General features: G+C 40.9%; 1 protein-coding gene across 1 annotated transcript; it reads right to left on the bottom strand.

Annotated features, from left to right (window-relative positions):
* Positions 1 to 3985: 3985 nt before the first annotated feature.
* LOC102136281 (arf-GAP with GTPase, ANK repeat and PH domain-containing protein 5-like) lies at positions 3986 to 24686 on the bottom strand. The gene is given in 11 exon segments (XM_074001577.1): positions 3986 to 5373; positions 5375 to 5526; positions 5528 to 5580; positions 6253 to 6308; positions 10269 to 10304; positions 12905 to 13005; positions 20236 to 20270; positions 21506 to 21574; positions 23898 to 23966; positions 24336 to 24529; positions 24531 to 24686. Coding segments are annotated over 11 exon segments (2130 nt in total). The 5' UTR covers positions 24557 to 24686; the 3' UTR covers positions 3986 to 4034.
* Between the last annotated feature and the right edge of the window lie 1748 nt (positions 24687 to 26434).

The raw sequence follows: 26434 nt of genomic DNA, 5'->3' as shown, positions 1-26434 counted from the left end.
TACTAAAATAAAATACAGTAATAGCCAGGTGTGGTGGCACATGCCTATAATCCCAGCTACTTGGGAGCCTGAGGAAGTAGAATCACTTGAACCTGGGAGGTGGAGGTTGCCGTGAGCTGAGATCATGCCATTGTACTCCAGCCTGGCCAACAAGAGTGAAACTCCATCTTAAAAAAAAAACAAAAAACGAAATTCTATTTTGAGAGCTGGGTACGGTGGCTCACCTGTAATCCCAGCACTTTGGGAAGCCAAGGCAGGTGGATCACCTGAGGTCAGGAGTTTTGAGACCAGCCTGGCCAACATGGTGAAACCCTGTCTCTACTAAACATACAAGAATTAGCTGGGCATGGTGGCGGGTGCCTGTAAGTTCCAGGTAGTTGGGAGGCTGAGGCAGGAGAATCGCTTGAACCCAGAAGGCAGATGTTGCAGTGAACCGAGATAGTGCCATTGCACTCCAGCCTGGGCAACAGACTGAGGCATCTTAAAAGATAAATAATAATAATAATTCTATTTTGAATTGTATTAAAATATGTATAAAATTTACTATGTTAACCACTTTTAAGTGTACAGTTGGAATAGGGGTCAAGGAGAGCCCTTGGGTTGGGTAATGTAGAGTATATTCACATTGCCATGCAACCAATCTCCAGAACTTTTTCATCTGACAAAACCAAAACTCTATATCCACTAAGCAACTTCCCATTTTCTCCCTTCCCCATGTCTCTGGCAACCCCCTTTCCACTTTCTGTTTCTGTTAGTTTGCTTACTCAGTCTAGACGCTTCACATAAGTGAAAGAACACAGTATTTTTCTTTTTGTAACTGGCTTATTTCACTTAGCAAAATTTCCTCAGTGTTCATCCATGTTGTAGCATGTGTTAGAATTTCCTTCCATTTTAAGGCTGAAGAATATTTTACTACATGTGTATACCACATTTTATCTATGGGCAATTAGGCTGCATCCATGTTTTGACGAGTGTGAATACCACTGCTATGAATATCAGTGTACAAATGTTTCTATGCGACCTTGCTTTCAATTATTTTGGCTATATATCCAGAAGTGATATTGCTGGATCATTTGGTAATTCTATTTTTAATTTTTTGAGAAACTGCTTGTTCTGTGGTGAGCACGTCTATATAAACCTACCTGCAAAGGCCAAGGAACATGAGATACCAAGGAAAGAGGCTGACAAATTCAGTTTCTCAGAAAGAAACAAATAATAGGCATTTATGAACAGAAGCCAAGTCAGCGATGGGACCAAGGCAAGATGGTGGATCCATGTGCTATCCCCCCCACCTCCCCGACCCAGGGCTTATACAGCATAGGGAAAGGGTAATGTGTGCTTCAGGAGGGATGTGTACAGCCAGGCATGGTGGCTCATGCCTGTAATCCCAGCACTTTGGGAGGCCGAGGTGGGTGGATCACCTGAAGTCAGGAGTTTGAGACCAGCCTGGCCAAAATGGTAAAACCTCGTCTCTACTAAAAATACAAAAATTAGCCAGGTGTGGTAGCAGGCACCTGTAACCCCAGTTACTTGGGAAGCTGAGGCAGGAGAATCGCTTGAACTCAGGAGGTGGAGTTTGCAATGAGCTGAGATTGTGCCACTGCAGTTCAACCTGGGAGACAGAGTGAAACTCCATCTCAAAAAAAAAAAAAAAAAAAAAAAAATTAAAAAGATAAAATAGAAATCGTAGAAGTTTTTAATGGAAGTGGGATTAATCAGAACATGGCAGATTAGCATCTAAGATAGAATTGCTTTATTCTCATTCAAGGTTTCCCTCATTGTTCACTCTGACCATGCTGGTCACCTTGCTATTTGTTCCTCAAACACACATCAAATGCTTTTCTGTCTGTCTTGGCAGTCATCCTGCTGCCTGTAATGTCAGCACTGTTTTCCATCATCCCCTCAGTCAGGTCACTGTTCAAATGTCAGCTCTCTAGAGAGGCTCTTCCTTATCATTCTACCTAAAATAGCCCCCAATCACTCTGTGTCCCTTCAGCCTGCTTCCTCTTCCTGCTATTTTATACTCCCTGAAAAAATACTTAAGTTTGAACTTCCTAGAACATAAGCTAGAACTTGCTTCATATAAGCAAGAACTGTGTTCCACTTGTTCTCTCCTCTACCCCAGCACTCAGAAGAGCAACAGAGTCAGCATCCAGTAAGTGTTCACGAATCAAGTCACTGCTTGGCAGCATTCAGCACTGTGACCACAGCCTCTCCTGTCTTGAACTCTTTCGAAAGCCTTTTCTTATCCTCTTCTGCTTTTCCTCCTCTCACTCTAGTAGCCACTCCTCTGGGGGCTTGTCTTTTAAATGACAATAGTCCTTACCAACCTATTTTCTGTCCACTTTATCTGTTTTTGAGACAGGGTCTCACTCTGTTGCCCAGGCTGGAGTGCAGTGGCACATATACAGGTCACTGCAGCCTCCGCTTCCTGGGCTCAAGTGATCTTCCTGCCTCAGCCTGCCATGCCATGTAACTGGGGCCACAGGCATGTACCACCATGTCCACCTAATTTCTTGATTTTTTTTTTTTTTTTTTTTGGTAGAAATGGGTCTCACTTTTTTGCCCAGTCTGGTCTTGAACTCCTACACTTGAGCAATCCTCTCAACTTGGCCTCCCAAAGTGCTGGGATTACAGGCATGAGATACTGTACCTGGCCTTATTTTTTCTTTTCTTAAGATACAGGGTCTCACCATCTGGCCCAGGCTGGACTCAACTGCTGAGCTCAAGTAATTCCCCCACCTCAGCCTCCCAAGTAGCTAGGACTAAAGGCATGAAACCACCATGCTTGGCTTGTCCAATTTCATTCTACACACTTTCTCGGTATTTAATGAGCTGCTGTTGCTCGTCATTCCGCAGCTCTACGTCAGATTCATGCTCTAGTCCTGTACATCCAAATGATGACTAGACGCTGCTGGCTCTGCTCTCTCAAAGGCACACTGAGCTTAGCCCATCTACAAAACTCTCCCTTTTCCAATCCAGCTTTCCCTCCTGCATCACCTGTCTCTACATCTGGAACCATCAGCAGCTGCCTTTGTAAGGCACCTCAGTCTGGCATTCAGAAAACCACTCTGCTTTGCCAGAGTTGCTTGGTGTTGGGTAGCAAAAGCTGCATGCAATCTAAATCAAGCTTTTAATCATGAGAAATCACATTCCTTCTTTTCCCTTTCTAATATACTCCAGTGTCTTTTTCTTTTTCCTCAATTTTAATAAGCAAATTGTACCACCATCTTATTCTGAAATGTTCCTTTTTAAAAGCTGTAGATCACATTAATGGAAGTGCTTATGCTGGGAATATTTTCCATGTATAATGATCTGTAAACCTCTTATCTCAATAATTGCACATTATTAGTTCACATCCAGTTCAATTAATTTATAAATTAAGAGAGGTGCCATGAGCTGGGCATGGTGGCTCATGCCTATAATCCCAGCACTTTGGGAGGCTGAGGCTGTGGATCATGAGGTCAGGAGATTGAGACCATCCTGGCTAACACGGCGAAACCCCGTCTCTACTAAAAATACAAAAAAGTAGCCAGGCGCGGTGGCGGGCGCCTGTAGTCCCAGCTACTTGAGAGGCTGAGGCAGGAGAATGGCGTGAACCTGGGAGGCGGAGCTTGCAGTGAGCCCATATCGCGCCAGTACACTCCAGCCTGCGCGACAGAGCGAGACTCCATTTCAAAAAAATAAAAGAGAGGTGCCATGTGTACAAAAATCAATGCATATTTACGAACTTTTTTCAAAGATACTTTCACACATCTTATCTAAATACATAATACAGAAGCCTGTGTGACTTGAGCAATGTGGCCCAGGAGGGCCTGAGATTAACATATCCATCTTAGCAAAAGGACATAAAATATCTCTTACGGTCAGAAAAATCAACCTTTTGTGTATTTACTTAATTTACGAAATGCACTCAAAATGCTATTATTAGGTGAATTCGTGATTTCCTTTTGAATTTCTGAGTTATTCTTATTTATTTTTCCCATTTTGTTTTTGCACCAAGGAGACTGCAGTCAAATAAAATTAAACAGATACTACACGCACTCGTCGGGGCAGCCGTACTGCAGCAGTACCTTGATGCACTCCTGGCTGGAGGCCTGTCAGGCGTAGGCTAGCACTGTGTTTCCATGGGCATCTCAGGCCATGACATCCACCCCGTACCAGATCAGGAGCTGAGCCAGGACCACATTCCCTTTGCAGCAGGCCAGATGCAGCGCTGTGCAGCCATCTCCCTCCCAACAGGTCTCGTTCACCTCCTCCCGGGAGCCATGTGCCAGCAGCAGGATGGCTGTCTGCAGGTCCTCATCAGCGGTGGCCTGCAGCAGGTGCTGGCCCAGGGACAGCTCCGTGCAGGGTAGTGGGGCCAGGAAGAGCTTCTGCTCATATTTGGCATGGATCCACCATTCCTTCTCTTCCCTTGTGGAGTCGACCGAGGGTTTCATCTGCCCCTGGCTACTCTCTTCCCAGAGGCTGTTGGCTAGCTCATTGCCAACAGATGACATAACCTTCACGAGCTCGACTGGCCAGTCATCCAGGTCCGGAGATTGAACTCGGGAAAGGTGGGTGCCAAGATTATGGTGGATCCCTGAGCATTCAATACACACGAGGACTCCTAAATTCAAAGTGGCCCAGTTAGGATTCTGGGTCTCACAGTCCACACAGTGGGAGTTCCCGCGCATGTTTCTGATGGACTGCAGGGCCATGGCCTCGCTCTGGCTCATCAGCCAGAACTTGCTTTTGCTGCTCTCACATGACTGCAGGCTGGCCAGGATCTGGCTCTCGATGGCTTGGACCCAGGCATCCCGCTCCTCATATGTCATGGCTTCAAAGTGCCACGTTTGGCCAGTGAGGGACACAATGATAAAGTTTTCTTCTTCTTCTTCAGCAGTGCTGGACAGGCCATCGTCTTTCAAGTTGTTGGTGCTTTTCTTCCTTTGGTGTTTCTTTTTGTTGGTATGAGGAGAGGGGGGTGGGTTGAGCTTGGGGCTGGTGGTGCTGGAGATATTGGGGCTGGAGCATATGGAGTCACCCAGCCCGGTGTCTGAATTGGCTGAGGTACATAGACTGTTCATGTCCTTGGATAGGCCATTGCTTTTAGAGCTGGAAATGGGCACACAGGCCAGTGTGGCTAAGGGTGGCCTCTTTCCTGGGACTTCGATGGTAGATACCCGAAGGTCAATCTCTTTTTTAAGAATATTCTTCATATAATCACCTAAGCTTGAATAATAGGTGAGCACGCCATTGTCACAGAGGGTGACATATTTCTTTTTCCATTTCTTCAGCCATTTCCCACTTAGCTTTAAGAGCATGCCCTGTTTAATTGGAATGGCCCTGCTGCTCCCAGTGATGTCAGCATGACTCTCTAGGGCTTTCTTTATCTGGGTCATTCCCTTTCTCAGATGTCAACAGGTTGGACCAGTGCTTGGACTCCTTGCGAACAGGTGTGGGTGTGTTGGCACCGGGAGGACTATCGATCTGAAGGTCCTCCTGGCTGGTGCTGGGAGTCGATGGAATGGAGGAGGAATTTGTTACTTAAACTTCCACCTCCATTTCTTGTCTGGGTAATGTGCATGGTGGAACCTGTGTGGAACAGAAGGAGGAATGGCTTCGAACATTGGGTAGTGACTTGCAGGGTCCTATAGACAGCTCACAATTACCTTTTAAAAAGAAATATTTTCTGGGCCAGGCATGGTGGCTCACACCTGTAATCCCAGCACTTTTGGAGGCCGAGGCGGGTGGATCACGAGGTCAGGATTTCAAGACCATCCTGGCCAACATGGTAAAACCCTATCTACTGAAAAACAAAAAAAGAAAAAGAAAAATTAGCCGGGCACAGTAGTGCATGCCTGTAATCCCAGTTACTCAAGAGGCTGAGGCAGAAGAATTGCTTGAACAGGGACCTGGGAGGCACAGCCTGCAGTGAGCCGAGATCACGTGACTGCACTCCAGCCTGGGCTACAGAGAGACTCTGTCTCAAAAAAAAAAAAAAAAAAAAAAAAAAAACCAAACCAAAACAAAACAAAACAAAAAACCCCCACATTTCCTGTTATTTGGAAAGTATATTTACTCGTATTAGCTCACTAACTAAACAGAGCTGCAGACCAGTTCTTATTCCAGCACATTCTTTTTACAACACTTAAGATGACTAAATGTGACATGAAATGAGGAAGATTTTTAAAAAAGTTGCCTTTGACTTCAGCATGAAACAGATACAAGTGTATGATGAAAATACAACCTCAATAAAAGTGCCACTTACCTTAAATGAGTATAACCATTCATCAAATATGTTCAAAGATCTATCTGCATCTCTATAAAATAAGAATGTGCATTACTTCAAAAACTGTTAATATCTTAGTATAGTATCTGTTTAGTAAAATACGGCCTCCTGTGTGCTTTGGTGTTTACTTTACCAAAGCAGTATTTACAAATTCTTCTCCTGGATCCTGACTTGCAGAGGGTTTCCTGACTTCTTCTTTCTCAGCACTTCATGTCCTGTACTGTGAAGTCTTTTATATGATAACCAGTCAGAAATGCCCGTAACTATTGACTGTCCCTAACAGGGAATGGCAATAAACCAAATATATTTTCACTCTTCTAACCACACATTGAAACACAAGAATGTTTTACAAAGCAGTAGTGGTGAACTTTAAAAATGTGGTCAGGCACAGTGGCTCATTCCTGTAACCCCAGCACTTTGGGAGGCTGAGGCAGGCAGATCACAAGGTCACGAGATCAAGACCAGACTGACCAACATGGTGAAACCCTGTCTCTACTAAAAATACAAAAAAATAGCTGGGCATAGTGGTGCATGCCTGTAATCCCAGCTACTCAGGAGGCTGAGGTAGAATTGCTTGAACCCATGAAGCGGAGGTTGCAGTGAGCGGAGATCGCGCCATTGCACTCCAGCCTGGTGACAAAGCGAGACTCCATCTCAAAATAAATAAATAAATAAAATAAAATAAAATAAATGTAAGTGTGGCCAAGCACAGTGGCTCACACCTGTAATCCCAGCACTTTGGTGGGGCCGAGGCGGGCAGATCATGAGGTCAGGAGATTGAGACCGTTCTGGTTAACATGGTGAAATCCCGTCTCTACTAAAAATACCAAAAATTTCCTGGGCGTGGTGGCATACTCCTGTAGTCCCAGGTACTCAGGAGACTGAGGTAGGAGAATTGTGTGAACCCAGGAGGCAGAGCTTGCAGTGAGCCGAGATTGTGCCACTGCACTCCACCCTGGGCAACAGAGCGAGACTCTGTCTCAGAAACAAACAAACAAATAAATAAATAACAAATAAAAAATAAATGTAAACGTGATTCAGATTTCCTAGCTTCCTTTCTCTTTAGTTCTCTGTAGTATATTCTCATGATGTATTTATGTATTTTCTGTTGTTTGAATTAAAAACTCATCTGCCTTTTTAAGAGGCCAGTCTTTGATGAACTTTAACCTTTGTAAAATTAATGCATTGTGCCTGTGTGATAAAACAGTGGTTCTCCAAATGTGCTCTGTGGACCTCTCGGGATCCCCAAGACCCTTTCCAGAAGGGCTAAGAGGTCAACACTGTTTTTTTTAGACCGAGTTTCTCTCTTGTTGCCCAGGCTGGAGTGCAATGGTGTGTGATCTTGGCTCACGGCAACATTTACTTCCTGGGTTCAAGTGATTCTCCTATTTCAGCTTCCCGAGTAGCTGGGATTACAGGTGCCCACCACCATGCCTGGCTAATTTTTGTATTTTTAGTAGAAATGTGGTTTCACCATGTTGGCCAGGCTGGTCTTGAACACCTGACCTCAGGTGATCCACTTGCTTCAGCCTCCCAAAGTATAGGGATTACAGGACTGAGCCACTGTGCCTGGCTGACACTGTTCTGAATCACACTAATTAAACCTGAGAAAGTTGATTAAAAATTTTAAAAATTTGTAAAAGTAATACAAAGTCATTGCCTGCTTTTTCATTGACACTTGCCATGACTGTATAAAAGTAAAAGTGGGTAAACTGCTGGTTTCTCAGCATAAATCAAGGCAGTGGTACCAATTACATTAGTCACTCTATTCTTTACTGTCCCCTACAGTTAAAAAAGGTAGCCTGAATTTCTTAAGAATGTCTTTGATGAATCAGTAAAAATTAATGTTGTTATTAAATCTTGACATGTCTCTTTAATATTCTGAATAAGTGGAAAGTTAACAAGAAGTGCTTCTGCTGACTGCAGTATGGTTGTTGTTTTTTTGTTTTGTTTTGTTTTTTAAATAACTCATGATTTAATTGTGAACTGAACAACCAATTTTTTCACAGAACATTGTTTTTATTTACAAGTACAACCGGACCAGCGCTGTGGCTCATGCCTGTAAAATCCCAGCACTTTTGGAGGCCAAAGCAGGCAGATGGCTTGAGCTCCTTCAGGAATTTGAGACCAGCCTCGGCAACATAACGAAACCCTGTCTCTACCAAAAATACAAGAAAATTAGCCTGGCGTGGTGCCACACATCTGTGGTCCCAGCTACACAGGAGTCTGAGGTGAGAGGATTGCTTGAGCTGAGATCATGCCAATGCACTCCAGCCAAGTGACAGAATGAGACTCAGTCTAAAAAAAAGTACAACTATCATTCTCAAAAATAAATGAAGTGAGAGGTTGTCCCTTCAAGGAAAATAAGTATTTATTCCCAATGATGAAATTTAAGCTTTCTTGAGGACTTTGAAAAACTCATTCCTTCTACTGTAGGCTTGACAACTTTTCAATACTTAAAGGTGTTTTAAAGTAAGATTGGTGTTTAAACTAAAAGTGATTTTTGACATAATAAAACATAAACCAATATATTCCAAGTAACTAATGCATAATATTATAAATGCAAGTATGGGGGGAAGATCCATTTAATGTGCAAGAAAGATCAATGAGTACTGATGGAATAAATTTATTAACATGGAAAATGCCACTGTAACTAATTTAAGAAACTAGCACTTGTGAAGTTTTGATTTAGTATTAAAGAATACCCACAACTGTCTGAAAACTTTAAAAATACACCTTTTTAACAACTACATATTTGCATGAGGTTAGGTCATTTTATTGCTTCTTTTTTCTTTTTTTTTGAGACAGAGTCTCCCTCTGTCACCCAGGCTGGGGTGCAATGGCGAGATCTCAGCTCACTGCAACCTCTGCCTCTCGGGTCTATGCAATTCTCTGGCCTCAGCCTCAGAAGTAGCTGGTACTACAGGCATGCACCACCACGCCCAGCTATTTTTTATATTTTTAGTAGAGGCGAGTTTCACCATGTTGGTCAGGCTGGTCTCAAATTCCTGACCTCAAGTGATCTGCCCACCTTGGCCTCCCAAAGTGCTGGGATTACAGGTATGAACCACCACACCTGGCTATCTTATTGCCTTTTTTTTTTTTTTGAGATGGACTCTTGCTTTGTCACCAGGCTAGAGTGCAGTGGTGCAATCTCAGCTCACTGCAACCTCTGCCTCCTGGGTTCAAGCGGTTCTGCCTCCGCCTCCCAAGTAACTGGTACTACAGGTGTGTGCCACCATGCCTGGTTAAGTTTTTGTATTTTCAGTAGAGATGGGGTTTCACCTTGTTAGCTGGGATGGTCTTGATCTCCTGACCTTGTGATTCACCCACCGGAGCCTCCCGAAGTGCTGGGATTACAGGAGTGAGCCACTGCACCTGGCCTCTTACTGCTTCTTTAAAGCAAATTGCAAAGAAAGATCTAGAGTCCAGTTGTCTCCTATTAAGCTCAGCATGAGAGACTTTAAATAACATAAATACATGACACACTTTTTACTCAACTTTTTGTTGTAGAAAAGTTATTTTTTCAATGAAAAATATCTGTTGATATTGTTCTCAAGGAATATTTTATGTTGTACAACCTCGGTCACGGGTTACTACTGACATCTAGTTGGTAGAGGCCATGAAAGCTGCTAAACTCTCTGCAATGCACGGGACAGTCTTCACAACAAAGCGTTATCTAGCTCATAATATCAACAGTGGTAAGGCTGTGAAATCTAAACTAAAAATAGATTTTGAAAAAAAAATTTCAATTTTATATTTCTACCACAGTAAATATCAATATAATCAATATAAACACATAGTCTTTGGGATTCTCAGTCGTTTAAGTATTAAAAGCATCTTAAGGAACAAAGAAAACACAAATAATTTTCTTTGATATTTTAGCAGGCACAATACAACTTATGATGTCTAGAGCTGTGTCCTAACACTGAGCTTGATATCTTGCAAAGTAATTAGCTAGAATAACAAGACAGGTTTCTAAAAAGCTCACCTTTGCGTGACATCATGATGTATCTCCAAGATCACACTGTGGAAGGAAAAAAAACCTCATAACAATAGATGTTATCATTTGTTAGGCCTGAAGATATTTTTTAAAAGGGGGGCAGAGGAAACTCTCCTAGCGGCCCCGAAATTCAAATCTTCTAGTTTGGAACAGTACCATAAGGGCACTTTCTTGTTTTCATTTCTTGGTTTTCCGCAAAAATATGAGAACCAAAATGTGAGGCAATATGCTGTTAGAAGACGTGTTTCTGTTGATGATTATAATGTATAAATAATAACAGATTTCCCTGTTATATGCTCTTCTACCCACAAAACCTTTTGCCCCATGCGATTTATTTTATGTATTTATTTTTTGACCCAGAGTCTCACTCTGTTGCTCAGACTGGAGTGCAGTGGTGTGATCTTGGCTCACCACAACCTCCACCTCCCAAGTTCAAGCGATTCTCATGCCTCAGCCTCTCAAGTAGCTGGGACTACAGGTTTGTGCCACTATGCCCAGGTAATGGTTTTTTTTTTTTTTTTTTTTTTTTTTTTTGAGATGGAGTTTCACTATTGTTGCCCAGGCTGGAGTGCAATGGTGCGATCTTGGCTCACCACAACCTCTGCTTCCTGAGTTCAAGTGATTCTCCTGCCTCAGCCTCCTGAGTAGCTGCGATTACAGGCATGCACCACCACACCGAGCTAATTTTGTAGAACGAGGCTCAAAACAACTGAGGGAGGGCAAATCTCAATTTTAGTTAATAGGTCTACACAATATTAGCACTTTTTAAAAAGCCTGTAACATTAGCATGTAAGATGGATATGTCTATAGTGCTTCAAGTAGTTTTCATCTTTGAAATAATTTTAAAATCACAGAATTTAAAGTTACATGCTGGAAAGGACCAATGACCTTAGATGATATTTAATTCAACACTCATTTTACAGATCAGGGAAACAAACCTTAAAACTGACTTGCCCAAGGTCCCACCAAATAGGAGCAGTTTCTCGTCCTAAACTCAAATGAAGCTGTGGCTCTCAAACTTTGCTGCACATTAAAATCACCTGAGAAGCTTTAATAACGGCCTCATCTTCAACATGAGACATTTTAATTTAATTAGTATTGGATATGACTTTGGTCATCAAGGTTGTTGGTAAAAGTTTCCCAGGTGATTTCAATGTGCAGCAAAGTTTGGAATGATAGAGCTGGGGTGAAAATCAGAATCTTCTGGGATGCCTTTCTTCACATAAAGATGTCTCACATGCATCTCTATTTTCCTAAAAGGCTTCTCAGTGCCTAGAGATAGAGGGAAAGTGGAGATGGGAAGATGCATGTGTTTGCAAACACGTATTTTGAAAAAAAAAAAAACCTTGCATAAGTGATCTCAGTGAGTTCCACCTACCCCATTGACAACACTGCACTACTGACTCATGATAAACATTTATCAAAATCTTTTCTTGAAACTAATTTGTCCTGTTAATTTGCTCAATAAACCTTTATTTCATCAATAGTGAATATACCAAATGATCATTTCTCAAACTTGCTGATGGCAAATTAAAACTTACTTTACTTTCAGAAGTAGACTTCCAAAAAGTAGAATAATGAGGAAAAAAGCATGAAATTTGTTTGAGCAAGATTAATCTTCAAAGCTACTTTTGAATTGTATGCTAACACATCAAAAGCTTTTGAACTCAAAGAAGCCAGGGACTCTAGTCAAAGTAGCTTTTGTGTATGTGTGCTCAAAGATTTAAGAGACTTGGCTGACTACAGACATTTAGTGATTACTCAATAGGTTCCAAAGCTCAGGACTTGAGACAGAGTTTGAGTCCAGTTTTTGCTGAAACACAATTTCATCTCAACTACTGTTAAAATGGGGGAAGGAAAGTGACATTATTACGAGAGTAAGCTTGCCATTTTTAATTAAAGTAAAAGTTACTGACAATTGAATTAGCTAAAAAGGCTAGTGTATTTGAAACAAAATTGTGTATAAGCTAGGTATGTTTATAGAATGAAAAGTAAAATTAAAGATAAAGACATTAATGTTCTAAATTAGTACTTTCCAAACTGTGTTCTAAAAATCAACACTCATAACCCAAAGAGATGATAATAATGTACACTGGAAAGCCCTTATGGAGGTGGTGGTGGTGTTGGTTGTTGTTCCTTTTAAAATAAACTTCATCTCAGGGTGCTCTCAAAGTGCATCTTTGTGGCCCATGAGGTGCTCATGCACAATGGGAGAAATGCAAATGCAGATACACTGTGGTGCCAGAAGAGAAAAAGCTGTTCCTTCTTCCAAGGCTACTGTCCAAAGTAGTACACATTGATTTAGGCCTATAATGCACTGAACGACTAAGTTTTCATGAAAAACATTCAATAAAGGGAACCCATTCTTCTCACTGCATTCAACATTGTCTTAAGGCATAAAGGCATCAAAAAAATACCCTTTTTCTGGGATTGCTTCTTTGCTGATTTTTTCCTTCCACCATGATATCTAAGATTAAAAGAGAAATTGATATTAATATTTAGAATCTGGATACCAATACATAGTTGACTCCAATTTCTTAAACTGATTGCTGGAGAGGAAAAACAAATGGCCGAAATAATTTTAGAATAAAGGAATCTGCCCTTGGCAGTATAGTTGTACTCACGATATTATTGTCATTGTAAGATAAGGCTGACTGGCTGTGCTGTCTTCAAGGAATATTGTCAAACATGAGCTGTATTGTTGACTGAAACGCACAGTAGATACCTGAAAGGGAAGGGAAGTATAAGTTAAACTTATCAAAGTGTATTATTTTCTTGGTTAAAATGTGAAATGACAAGGCACTAAGATATTTCTTACACTCCATGAACTGCCTGAGTATGGTATCGTGTGCACTCTATAGAAAACCCATCAGAGGCTCTTAACTTCCAGAGACGATGTTTAAGATATGGGTTATAAAATGCTGCCCTTAATATGGTACCTGTCATCAAACCTAACAAGGATTTTATGAATTCCCTTTAAAAATCATGAGAAAAGTTTAAAATAAGATTTCATTTTTTTTTACAGCAATATAAAGCAGCTTTATATTTCTATGATTTATTTACTACAATAAAATGTTATGTATTAAATAATACTGGTACAAGAGCATTTTATTGCAGTGAGTACAAGACTAATGCATTTACTAAATTACTCATCCTAAATGTATTATTTCAGGCGATATTGTGACAAAACAAGTGTTTCAGATTCAGAGGCTCTGTGTGCCAGGGCTGCTAGGCCACCAACAAGTGAGGAAGCCATAGGTTTCTCTAGTCCTATTTTCTTATGTGGAGGATAAAAAGAGTATCACTTAAATATTCTCTCACATACCCTGAAAACAGATGACAACTTAAAAAATTTAACTTTCACTTCATGTTTAAATAAGACTGCCATGACACGACTCAAATGAGACTCTCAGAGAATACTTTCCATTCATTTCAAAACTTGATCAATTTCTTTCTATAAGTCATCTGACCTGCACCTAGCCATTTTCCTGCTCTACCCCTGCTCTCTGCCTAGAATACTGCTTTTCTCTTTCCTTGCTTCAGCAAAAGCTTGACTCCATCTACCCTCTTGGATCTCTTTGTCAGTAGCCACACCAAAAAATGGTGTTTTTTTTTTGTACACTAATTAGTCAAATTCACCACTGCTTACAAGATACTAATTCTTGCAGCATATCCCCCTCATGAGAGAGTATGCCTCTCCATAAGAGTAAGGGAGGGCCCTTATTCTTGCTACCTCCAGCTGCTAAGCATAGAATTCTGAGTAAACCCAAAACTTCGCAAGTGTTTGACAATTCAGTTATAATTTGGAGGATAAGTTTTACTACATTTAACTACAGCAAAAACACTACTAACAGTTTACTGTTTATAGGTATTATTTAAGGTAGTCACAAAATAGAAACAATCTAACGTCAGTCAGAAGAAATCAGAGTATGAAATTTTATGATCTTTAACAAGAAAGGGAAGGGATTACTTAGTAGTTTTAAGATTTAATAACAAAAACTAGAAAATAATTGTACCTAGTAATTTAGTAAGTCAAAACCAAAGCTTTACCACCAAAGGTCCAGTGCCCATTGGACACCAATGCCCACCCACTGACTTCTTCCGCTGTACCTGCTGCCTCTCATTTTAATGCATTAAAAATACTAAAGTTGTTTTCCTGGTAGAGGTCTTTCATCTCCTTGATTATGTCTATTTCTAAGTATTTTATTTTATTTTATTTTTGCAGTTATCGTAAAAGGGGTTGAGTTATTGGTTTGATTCTAAGCTTGGTCTCTGTTGGGGTATAATAGAGCTACTGATTTGTGTACATTAATTTTGTCTCCTGAAACCTTGCTGAACTCATTTATCAGTTCTAGGAGCTTCTGGGAGGAGTCTTTAGGGTTTCCTAGGTATACGATCATATCATCAGCAAACAGCAACAGTTTGACTTCCTCTTTACCGATCAGGATGCCTTTTATTGCTTTCTCTCATGTGATTGCTCTGGCTGGGTCTTCTAGTACTATGTTGAATAGAAGTGGTGAGAGTGGGCATCCTTGTCTTGTTCCGGTTCTCAGGGGGAATGCTTTCAACTTTTCCCCATTTGATATTATGTTGGTTGTGGGTTTGTCATAGATGGCTTTTATTACATTGAGATATAACCTTTGTATGCCGATTTTGCTGAGGGTGTTAATCATAAAAGGATGCTGCATTTTGTCAAATGTCTTTTCCACATCTATTAAGATGATCATGTGATTTTTTTTGTTTTCAATTCTGTTCATGTGGTGTATCACATTTATTGACTTGTGTATGTTAACCCATCCCTGCATCATTAGTACGAAATCCATTTGATTATGGTGGAGTATCTTTTTTTTTTTTTTTTTTGAGATGGAGTCTCGCTCTGTCACCCAGGCTGGAGTGTGCAGTGGGGCGATCTTGGCTCACTGCAACCTCTGCCTCCCAGGTTCAAGTGATTCTCCTGCCTCAGCCTCCTGAGTAGATGGGATTACAGGCACATGCCACCACGCCTGGCTAATTTTTGTATTTTTAGTAGAGACGAGGTTTCACCATGTTGACCAGGCTGGTCTCAACCCCTGACCTCGTGATCCACCTGCCTTGGCCTCCCAAAGTGTTGGGATTACAGGCGTGAGCCACTGCGCCCTCTGGAACATCATTTTGATATGCCATTGGGAACTACAAAACATTGCTGAATGAAATCATGAACATAAACAAATGGAAAGACAGCCCATGCTCATGAAAGGGTAGAATGAATATCACGAAAATGACCATACTGCCAAAAGCAATCTACAAATTCAATGTAATTCCCATCAAAATACCACCATTCTTCTTCACAGAACTAGAAAAAAACAATCATAAAATTCATATGGGACCAAACAAGAACCCACGTAGCCAAAACAAATATAAGCAACAACAAATCTGGAGGCATCACATTACCTGATTTCAAACTACACTATAAGGCCATAGTCACCAAAACAGCGTGGTAGTGGTATAAAAATAGGCATCTACACCAATGGAACAGAATAGAGAACCCAGAAATAAACTCAAATACCTATAGCCAACTAATTTTCAACAAAGCCAACTAAAACACAAGGTGAAGAAAGTGAACCCTATTCAACAAATGGTGCTGGGATAATTGGCAAGCCACATGCAGGAGAATGAAACTGGATCCTCAACTCTCACCTCACACAAAAATCAACTCAAGATGGATCAAGGACATAAATCTATGACCTGAAACCATAAAAATTCTAGAAGGTAACATTGGAAAAACCTGTCTAGACACTGGCTTAGGCAAAGACTTCATGACCAAGAACACAAAAGCAAATGCAACAAAACAAACAGGTGAGACTTAACTAAAGAGCTTCTGCACAGGGAAAGGAACAATCAGCAGAGTAAGGAGACACCCCACAGAGTGGGAGGGAATCTTCACAGTCTATACAGCTGACAAGGGGCTATTATCCAGAATCTATGAGGAACTCAAACAAATTGCAATTTACAAATTACAATTACAAAAATATGGAACCAGCCCAAATACCCATCAATCAAGGAGTGGATAAAGAAACTGTGATATACATACACATATACACATGAGGAATATCACACAGCCACAATAAGAAATAAACTAATGGCATTCCCAGCAACCTGGATGGAAGTAAAGACTATTATTCGAAGTGAAGTAACTCAGGCATGGAGAACTAAACATCATATGTTCTCATTCATAGGTGGGAGCTAAGTAATAAGGATGCAAAGGCATAAGACTGATACAATGGACTTGGGGACTCTGGAAAGGCTGGGAGGAGGGTGAGGGATAAAATACTACAAATTGGGTTCAGTGGATACTGCTCAGGTGATGCGTGCACCAAAATCTCACAAATCATCACTGAAGAACTTAGTCATGTAACCAAATACCACCTGTTCCCCCAAAAACCTATGGAAATAATAAATAAATAAATAATATACAGCATTTTTCTCAGCAAACATAAAACAATGACTAAAGTTTACATTTTTTGCTCTCATTTTGGGCAGGACAAATTTTAGATATATTTTTAAAGAATTAATAACTTTTTTCCTTTTTCTGTGACAGGGTCTCCCTGTGTTGCCCAGGCTGGAGTGCAGTGGTGCAATTATGGTTAACAGCAGCTGCAAACTCCTGAGCTCAAGTGATCCTCTGTCTCAGCCTCCTGAGTAGGTTAAATGAAAGGCACATGCCACCAGGCATGGCTAATTTGTTATTTAAACTTACTACGTTGACCAGGCCAAAAATGAACAAATCTTAATTAACTTAAATATTTCTAACACTTTGGGCATTCATGAAAACAGCTCCATCTATTGTGAAGTAATGGGAAGTAGATGGCAGTGGATAAAGTTTGAATGAAAATGTCAAACAAGGCCTTAGAAGAAAAGTGAAATATTCTTATTATAGATACATTCATTTTAAAAAATTATCTGGATTAATGTCATTAATTATACTCAAATTAGACTTTGATTTAAACATAGGTCCTAAATTTGGATTAAACATAATAGATAGACCACAAATTTATTTCTTCTCCCTCCGGAAGTCTCATTAATCATAAAATAAAGGTTACACACATGACCAGGAGAGAAGGTTGACAGAGATAATTTTTAATAAATGCTGAGACATAAAAAGTAGATAAAGGAGTGGTAAATAACACGGAAGCGCAACTTTGGTGCCTACAGAAAGTGACTGGAACAGAAGTGAGCCAGTTTGTCTTGCAGAACTAAAGGCAGGTTGTGAACTTACGGGCAAATGGCACTTTGGAAAGTAGGGTAAAATGTAAAACAAAAGCCAGCAAGGTCAGTTGAAAATCTCTAACCAGAGCCCCGAGTCCACCTGTCCTTCCATCTGACAAGAAACTTAGATGTGTGTTCTCTGGATATATCAAACCTGAGAATTCCTGGCTCAGAGATACCATGGCTTAAACCTGAGATATAAAGAAAACTGTATACCAAAAATGGAACTCCAACTTCCTTCGCTAACTCTGCTTTTGGAAAGCAAGTGGCCATGCTTTTACTTCCCAGGCAGAAAATTGGGAGATCCTTCTCAGAAGAAACTGAAATGTCTCGAATAAAGATCCCCAGATAATACACTGAAGTCCCCCAAATGAAAAGCTAGTTTGGCTTCCAAAACCTCACAGTGAGTGCTATCAGCTAACAGAAGTCCTGCTTCCAAATAAAGCAGGCCGGGGACCACCACACATTGGAGGGAAGCCTCCAACAACAGAAATCAAAACAACAGAAAAAAGGAATTCATGGGAGCAGTCAAAACCAGGAGCAAAACTTAACAAAAAAATCTTAAAACACTCTCAAAAATATAAAATTCAACAGAAAGAGTAGAGGATAAAGTCACAGAATATCCCAGAACTAGAATAAAAGGACAAACTGAAAGAAAAAGAAGGGGAAAAATAAAAAACAAATGCAGGTGTACTGGTCTAAGCAGCCTAGCATCTGAAAAACAAGACTATCAGTAAAAAAGTAACAGAGAAAATAAAAAAAAAAATTCTCAAGAAGAGATAGTCTCAGGTTTAGTAGCCTCAATGAAAAGATCCCCGGCAAGCTGTTATTATAAAATTTCAGAACTTCAGAGAGAGAGAAAAATCCTAAAATGTTTTGGGCCAGGCGTGGTGGCTCACACCTGTAATCCCAGCACTTTGGGAGGCCGAGGTGGGTGGATCACTTGAGATCAGGAGTTTGAGACCAGCCTGGCCAACATGGTGAAACCCCATCTCTACTACAAATACAAAAATTAGCCAGGCATGGTGGTGCACGACTGTCCTCCCAGCTACTTGGGAGGTTGAGACAGGAGAATCACTTGAACCCAGGAGGTGGAGGTTGCAGTGACCATTGCACTCCAGCCTGTGCAATAAGAGTAAAACTCTTCTCAAAAAAAAAAAAAAAAAAAAAGTTTCCACAGATACCTAAAACCTGGTTGTAAACTGTGTATCACACACTGGTAATAGATTCAAGAACAACACTGTAATGAGAGCACAACTGCAAAATGTCTTTAGAATCATAAAATTTAGATTCAACCTAGAGGTTTCCTCTCTATCAAAGAGGAGGGATTTTAAGACTGGCCAGCTCTCTAAACATCTCCACCCAGGAAAGTGTGTTCAAGTACAACTAGAGAGGATAACAGGACAGAAGGAAACACAGAATCTAGGACTCAGGCGATCCCACACAAGACAGCAGTTATGTGAGATCCCAAAAGACTTTAAGGAGATAGCACAGAAAAGCAGACATCGAGCATATCTAGGGAAAGCCACTCCATATTGAACTAGGATGACAAAAGGCCAAAGAAGGTTGCCCCCCACAACACACACACAAAAGGAACAGATGTGTTTTTGCAGATGCAAAATATCTTTGAAAGGCATGTGATAAATGCTACAACTCTTGGAGGAAAAGCAACTGTTAGAAAATAAGCAAATGAATATAGTCAGAAAATTAGCTTCATGCTGAAAAATAATGGATGTGAAAGCAAACAGACCACCCAGAGGCTACTTACTATATTTGGATGGATAAACTAACATCGGCTAGGAAAAAAGAGAAGATCCAGGAGAATTGCAGAATTGCTCAGATTTCAGAACTGTTTCAGAGACAGGATGAAGAATATGTAATGCAGAGGCACAATGAAAACACCATATGACTTAGCAGTGAATAATACTTGCAGAGTCATAATCATGTAAATATTACTGATTTAATGAAGAAGTGTGCTACTATTGGAAGAAACAGAGGGAGGAACATAAGATCATGGTGTAGCAAGAAAGGTATGTTTTTACCTGCTGTGATAGAAAGTCAGTAGACTGTGCTGGCAATTAACTTAGCTATTCTATTTTTGTTATTTCATTAAAAATAAGATTCAATATTTAAGGCAGATCTCTTTGTTTTTTGTTTTTTTGTTTTGTTTTGTTTTGTTTTGAGGCAGAGTTTCGCTCTGTTGCCCAGGCTGGAGTGCAATGGTGTGATCTCAGCTCACTGCAACCTCCGCCTGCCGGGTTCAAGTGATTCTCCTGCCTCAGCTTCCTGAGTAGCTGAGATTCCAGGCATGCGCCACAGCGCCCGGCTAATTTTCTATTTTTAGTAGAGACAGAATTCCACTATGTTGGTCAGGGTTGTCTCGAACTCCTGACCTCAGATGATCCGCCCACCTGGGCCTCCTAAAGTGCTGGGATTACAGGTGTGAGCCACCACGCCCAGCCTTAAGGCAGATCTTTTTACCACAACCAGACTATTGAAATTCAATTTAAATGTCAGAAATCCTTAAAAGGTGGACACACTAAGCTAAAAATTTTTCTGGATAAATTACTTAGGAAAATAGAAGAGATTTAGAAAATCCACAAAAAGAGCTCCATGCTACCACCACTGGGTACATATTGTAATTTAAAAAAATCAAGAGAGACATGCTTTTATGTCAAACTATCAATTTCTTAACTAGCTGTTTACTAACATGGTTTGTACAGTTGCTTCTTCTCATTTCTATAACTAAGAAAAAAAATTTTTTTTTGGTCTCTACCAAAAATACAAAAATTAGCCAGGTGTTGTGGCACCTGCCTATAGTCTCAACTACTCGGGAGGCTAAGGCAGGAGAATCGCTTGAATCTAGGAGGTGGAGGTTGTAGTGAGCAGAGATCACGTCATTGCACTCCAGCCTGGGCAACAGAGCGAGGCTCCATTTTAAAAAAAAAGAAAGAAAAAAGAATGTGGTACCTTCCCCCTTCCCCTCCCTCCTTCCTCTTTCACCATGTGGAACCACCTGCTTCCCTTTTGCCTTCTATCATGATTGTAAGCTTGCTGCGGCCCTCACCAGAAGCAGATGTTGAAGCCATGTTTGTACAGCCTGAAGATCTATGAGCCAATTAAACCTCTTTTTGTTATAAATTACCCAGCCTTAGGTATCTCTTTACAGTAATGTAAAAAATGAACACAAGTTCTAACCAGAAATAACTGATTCAAGTTGGGCAAAGTCTACTCAAACTATAAAAACAAAGGTTACAAACTCCCATGTTTCACTGTGTTGCATTACTTCACATATTATTATAGAACCCTCACTTGTATTCTTGCTATTTAAGTCAACTGGAAAACTTGGCTGTGTATGGCTTTTTAGCAAACAAATGAGGATTTAGCATAACATTAAGGAAAATAAGCAGGAGTAGGGCATGTTTAAATTTACATTACATCAAATGAAAAGGTTAAAAACTTAGAAGTTTTGAGTAGTATGAACTTGGATGTGGTAAATGAATGTGGTCAGAGGACTGTGTGAGAGGAGGCCCAAATCACAGATTCAATCCCCGATGATAAACAACTATGTTTTTAATTTGTTTAAATGAAAACCAAGCTGAAGCCTAAGTTCTATCATTCATCTTTAAAATGTACTGTTTCGAGTAAGGGAAGAGGAATTATAAATAAAAAGAAATCCAAGAATTATAAATAAAGATAAATCCAAGAAGTATAAATAAAGAAGTCCATGACTCCTCCATCACATGACAAATTAATTGTGTTGATAAAAAGATGGCAAAATGTATAAACAAACAGTTTACATGTTTTCACTAAAACAATAACAACTAAAGGAAAGTATATTACATGTTAAAATAAGACAAGTGAACATGTGCAAAGGTGAAAAACTTAAACCAATTTGAGTTTTTCTAAATACTTTCTATAACCTAATCAAACAAGAGTTTTTATTATTTTTCTTGGTAGAAAAAACAATGTTGTCTCACCATCCTTTTGAGAGTTTCTCTGGAATACTGTGCTTGCCTCTGGATTGGCAGGAGGGTTAAACTCCAAAGCTATATGTATAGAGGGAGAAAAGAAAAAAAGATGTAATCATTTATAAAAATTTATCAATTTGTTTATTCAACTGCTGCATTTAGGCTGTTTCACTACCTCTACTTTTATTCTTATCCATTGAAATGAATGTATGGACATAAGATAGAGCAAGGCAAGATGGCACATGCTTGTAGTCCCAGCTACTCAGGAGGCTGAGATGGGAAAATCACTTGAACCCAGGTCAGGAATTTGAGGCCAGCATGAGTAACATAGTGACACCTTCCTTTATTTAAAAAAAAAAAAAATGAAGAGGTAAATATTGGTTTTGAGTTGTATAAAATCCACTTTGCATAAAATAAATCAAGATGGCAGTAAGTTTTAAAAGACAGGTCTATTTTATAGGCAAAATATAGATGTATTCTAGAGTTTTTTTAATTTTAAAAAAGTAAATACAGCATATCTGTCACTTCCATGTCATTCTGAGGACATAGAACCTTAGTTCTGTTAAGTAGATGTCTTCCATAGTCATGTGATATCTCTACGTCTTCATTTCTTCATTAACAATACATAGGGAGAACATACCCAGGCCTTATTTGTATTGGAAAGGGCCAAGTGAGACATACATAAACTGTGCTGTAATCCTAAAGAATGACAATAAAGAGCCATTTTTGGGCTCCCATCCAACACTACCCATCTACTAGCTGGTGTGTAACATCACTCAGAGACTTTCCTTACATCACCAAGCAGAGTATAAGTTTACACAAATACTTACAGAGTTTGTGTATAAAGGTATAATCAATTAATTCACTTAATATATTTGTTTATTCTAAAGCAATCCTTAAATATCTTGAAAAGTGAGGATAGTACTTCCAAGTTACAAAGTCACACTCATCATGAGTCTTAAATATCCTACCTCTTAAAAAATTAGGAGCCCAAACAAAATTTAAATAGAAGAGCTATAAGACATTTCTTCTACAGCAATGAAATCTCTGGCATTTAAATGAAACCAATAAGCCAACTGGATTTAATATCTTTATGATGCAATGTTTTCTATTTTGAAAATTTTAGTTTTTATTCACGAACCATATTATTACCCAGAATTACCTTTACTTAGATTCACCTTTTTGCAAAATTTTAGAGGCAAACCAACTAATTGTTTTCTCTTTTCTACCACCTCCCATCCCCCGCCTCTCCCAGCAGTATAGAGACTAAAAAATTCCAACTTTCTTTCTTTCTTTTTCTTTTCTTTCTCTTTTTATTTTTTATTTTTTTTTTTTTGAGATGGGGTCTCACTCTGTCACCCAGGCTGGAGTGCATTGGTGCTCTCTGCTCACTGCAACCTCTGCCTCCTGGGTTCAAGCAATTCTCCTGCCTCAGCCTCTCGAGTAGCTGGAACTACAGGCATGCACCACCACACCCAGCTAATTTTTGTACTTTTTTCTAGTACAGACGGGGTTTCACCATGTTAGCCAGGCTGGTCTTGAACACCTGACCTCAGGTGATCTGCCCGCCTTGGCCTCCCAAAGTGCTGGAATTACAGGCGTGAGCCACCATGCCCGGTCAAAACTCCAACTTTCTTATCTTTGAACAAGATGCTATTGTCAGGAGGGGAAAGGACAAAGGGGGAGCCTCAGCAACAAACACTCTTACAGGGAAGGTCTGACATTTTAACCTGCAATCTTTATATTACACATTAAAAGTCTACATTGACGTTTCATGTATTTTGAAAGTTTTGATCATGAACCAATCTCTACCTCTCTTTTAGAACAAGGAGGTGAATAAAGTCTGTTAAATCACCAGAATAAATCTGGAAGCACATTTTGTGTTAAATTAAAAGTTTTAGAGTAATCAGAGCCTCATAGGTAAAGTCCTTTGAGAAACCCCAAACACACAGACACACAACCTTTTTCTGCAGCCCTGGCCGTGACATTTCACACCTTTCACAATTATTTTAAGCACCCTTTTTTTCTTTTATTTCCTTCTGTGTTCAAATTACAGTTAGAAGAAACTAAGCAGCTTCTATCAAGGTGACTTACAGCAGCCCATTAAGAATACCATATAGCCTTTCCCATGGCAACCTCCATTCTGATTTTAAGTAAGAAATCCCCGAATATCTGAATATGAACTGTCCTGAGATTTACCTACTTTAACAAAGGAAACAATTAGGCACTTACCTGGTTCCTTCACTTAGGTACCATGTGGACAGGTACAAAGAAAAAATAAGATGGGTGCTGGAAAGTCGGGATATTTGAGTTTTATTGAGGAAAGGAAGAGAATGGTCCAAAGAAGCCTCCACAAAGTCCCACAGGATAATACACAGACATACAGACAATGTTGTCTCACCATCTGTTTGACAGTTCCTGTGGCATATTGTGCTTGCCTCTGGATTGGCAGAAGGGTTAAACTCCAAAGCTATACGTATAGAGGGAGAAAAGCAAAAAAAGATGTAACCATTTATAAAAATTTATCAACTCATTTATTTGCTGCTTATTTGACAAGAAGAGTCACAAATAAATGGTCCCATGCCAGCCTGGCAGAATGAGATGAGAGAGCAAGAACTGGGCGATTGGGAGGGGAGGCGAAAAGAAACTGACTGGACTTGGTGGGGAAAGACTAAGGGGTGGGAATGCAAGGCAGAGCCAGGTCTTGTTCCTGGCCAGCCCCGGGAAAGCTGGCTACAGGCAGAAGGGAGCTCGAAGTGGGCAATGCCTCCCAGGGGACCTTGGGGGCAGCAGCAGCCAGAGGCAACCCGAGGGCAGATGGCACCCGTCACCTCCTTACCTTCAGGCATCTCCCGGTAATGGATGTGGTGCATGTGGAGGTCCTCACCAACTTCAACAGTCACCTCAGCAGGCTGCACAGCAGCAGCCATGGGCACTCCTGCCATCCTGTCCCCAGCTCCTGCCTCATAGATCTTGGACTCAGAGGGACACACTGACCACTGTTGCTGGTCAAACTCGGGGCTGACCCTGGGTCACACAACAGGTCAGTATGTTCCCCATGGGACGCCTCTACTGTCTGCCACCACCTGTCCCTCTGCTCACAGCTTTGGCCTTGCACTCCTGCTGCCCTAGGCTGAGGCTATGCTGCACTTGCAGAGATGGTCTTGCCCACTGCCCGCCTGCCCACCTCACAGCCTGGTCCTGGGCCCTGGCTAGGGCTGCAGGCCAAGGCCCGCACCTGGCCGCCTCCCCTGAGTGACTTGTCTGGGAGGGTGAAGACCAGCCAGCTTATTAAATTGCTTGTGAACCCAACAAGCGCTGAGAGACACAACTGCCTGAAGAGAGAACAGAGGGAGCTCCTCCTCCTTCTGTAGTCACCTACAGACTGAAGCCCACTAGCCCAGGTGGGAGCACAGGCATGTGGCACACAATGCCCCACCCCACACTTCACATTGCCCTCCCCGACAGCTCACAGTGCTCCATCCTGGCTGCCACCCCTCCCCAACAGCTCAGAATGCCCCTGCCTGGGCTGCCCCACCCTGTGGCTTATGATGCTGCTGCTCTCCTGGCCCCTCCTGCAGTGCCAGCAGGACTAAGGTTTTCATTCATCACCAGTTTCCTGAGCTTTTTAGTCCTAAGAAAAGCACAGGGTAGTTCATTACTTGAAGCCATCTTCCTCTGTGAGTTCTACACAAAGCCTCAGTAGAGTGGATCGCATTAGGAACCAAGTTGAATGACTTTTATTTGCTGACTGAATTTAGATACACCTGAATTGCTGACTGCTTTTGTAACAAAACACTCCTCTCCTGTCTTCCAATGAGTAGTCATTTTTGTCTACAACTTGACCACAGCAATCCCTGGGGCCCTAGCTTACTCTCAATAAAGAGTTATGGCTGTGTGTCTTGAATGACACCTTAGGACCCATCCTGCCTCCACCTCCTTCTCCATAAAATAGAAACCCAACTTGTCCCTCCATGCTCTGAAATGCTCAAACTTACCAACTCCCTTTTCTCCCCACTATTTCTTCCTTCTATGGCAGGGACTTTCAGATTTTCCTTCTTTTACTAACAAAGCACTAAGCATGATTTTATCATACAAAATCGAGAGCCATAAAGTGGGTTACCACCGTCCTAATTCAATAAAGATGAATACTTGACATCTGGCAAGCAGTGTGCGCCTGACAGTGTCCCCACTGTGCTATGCTCATTTAACCCTCAGAAACAATCTCATTTACAGATTTTACAGAAGAAGTGGAGATGGAGAAGGTAAGTAACCTCCCCAAGGTCACATGACTGCTAAGGGTGGGGCCACAATTTGATCCCAGGTAGTCTGAATTCCCCAATTCCTCAAGCATGGTTATCAGAAAGTATATTAGTTTGTTTTCACACTGATATAAAGAAATACCTGAGGTTGGGTAACTTATAAAGGAAAGAGGTTTAATTGACTCACAGTTTCGCATGGCTGGGGAGGCCTTAGGAAACGTACAATCATGGCAGAAGGGGAACCAGGTCTGACTAACATGGCGGCCACACAGAGAGTGTGAGCATGTGAAGGAGCAACTGTCAAACATGTATGAAACCATCAGATCTCAGCTGGGCATGGTGGCTCACACCTGTAACCCTAGCACTTTGGGAGGCCAAGGCAGGTGGATCAATTAAGGTCAGAAGTTCGAGACTACCCTAGCCTACAGGCATGTGCTACCACGCCTGGCTCATTTTTGTATTTTTAGTAGAGACAGGGTTTTACCATGTTGGTCAGGATGGTCTCGACCTCCTGACCTTGTGATCCACCTGCCTCTGCTTCCCAAAGTGCTGGGATTACAGTCGTGAGCCACCATGCTTGGCCACATTTAAATCTTTAATAAATTTTTATTTTAATTTGGCAAACTATGCCCTCCCCCAAACCCACTGTCGGATTTTGCTAATAAAGTTTTATTGG

This window comes from Macaca fascicularis, chromosome 9 (genome assembly GCF_037993035.2).
Source record: "Macaca fascicularis isolate 582-1 chromosome 9, T2T-MFA8v1.1".
NCBI classification, from domain to species: Eukaryota; Metazoa; Chordata; class Mammalia; order Primates; family Cercopithecidae; genus Macaca; species Macaca fascicularis.
Note: the sequence above shows the minus strand (reverse complement) of the source record. Positions and strands in the feature narration are given on the sequence as shown.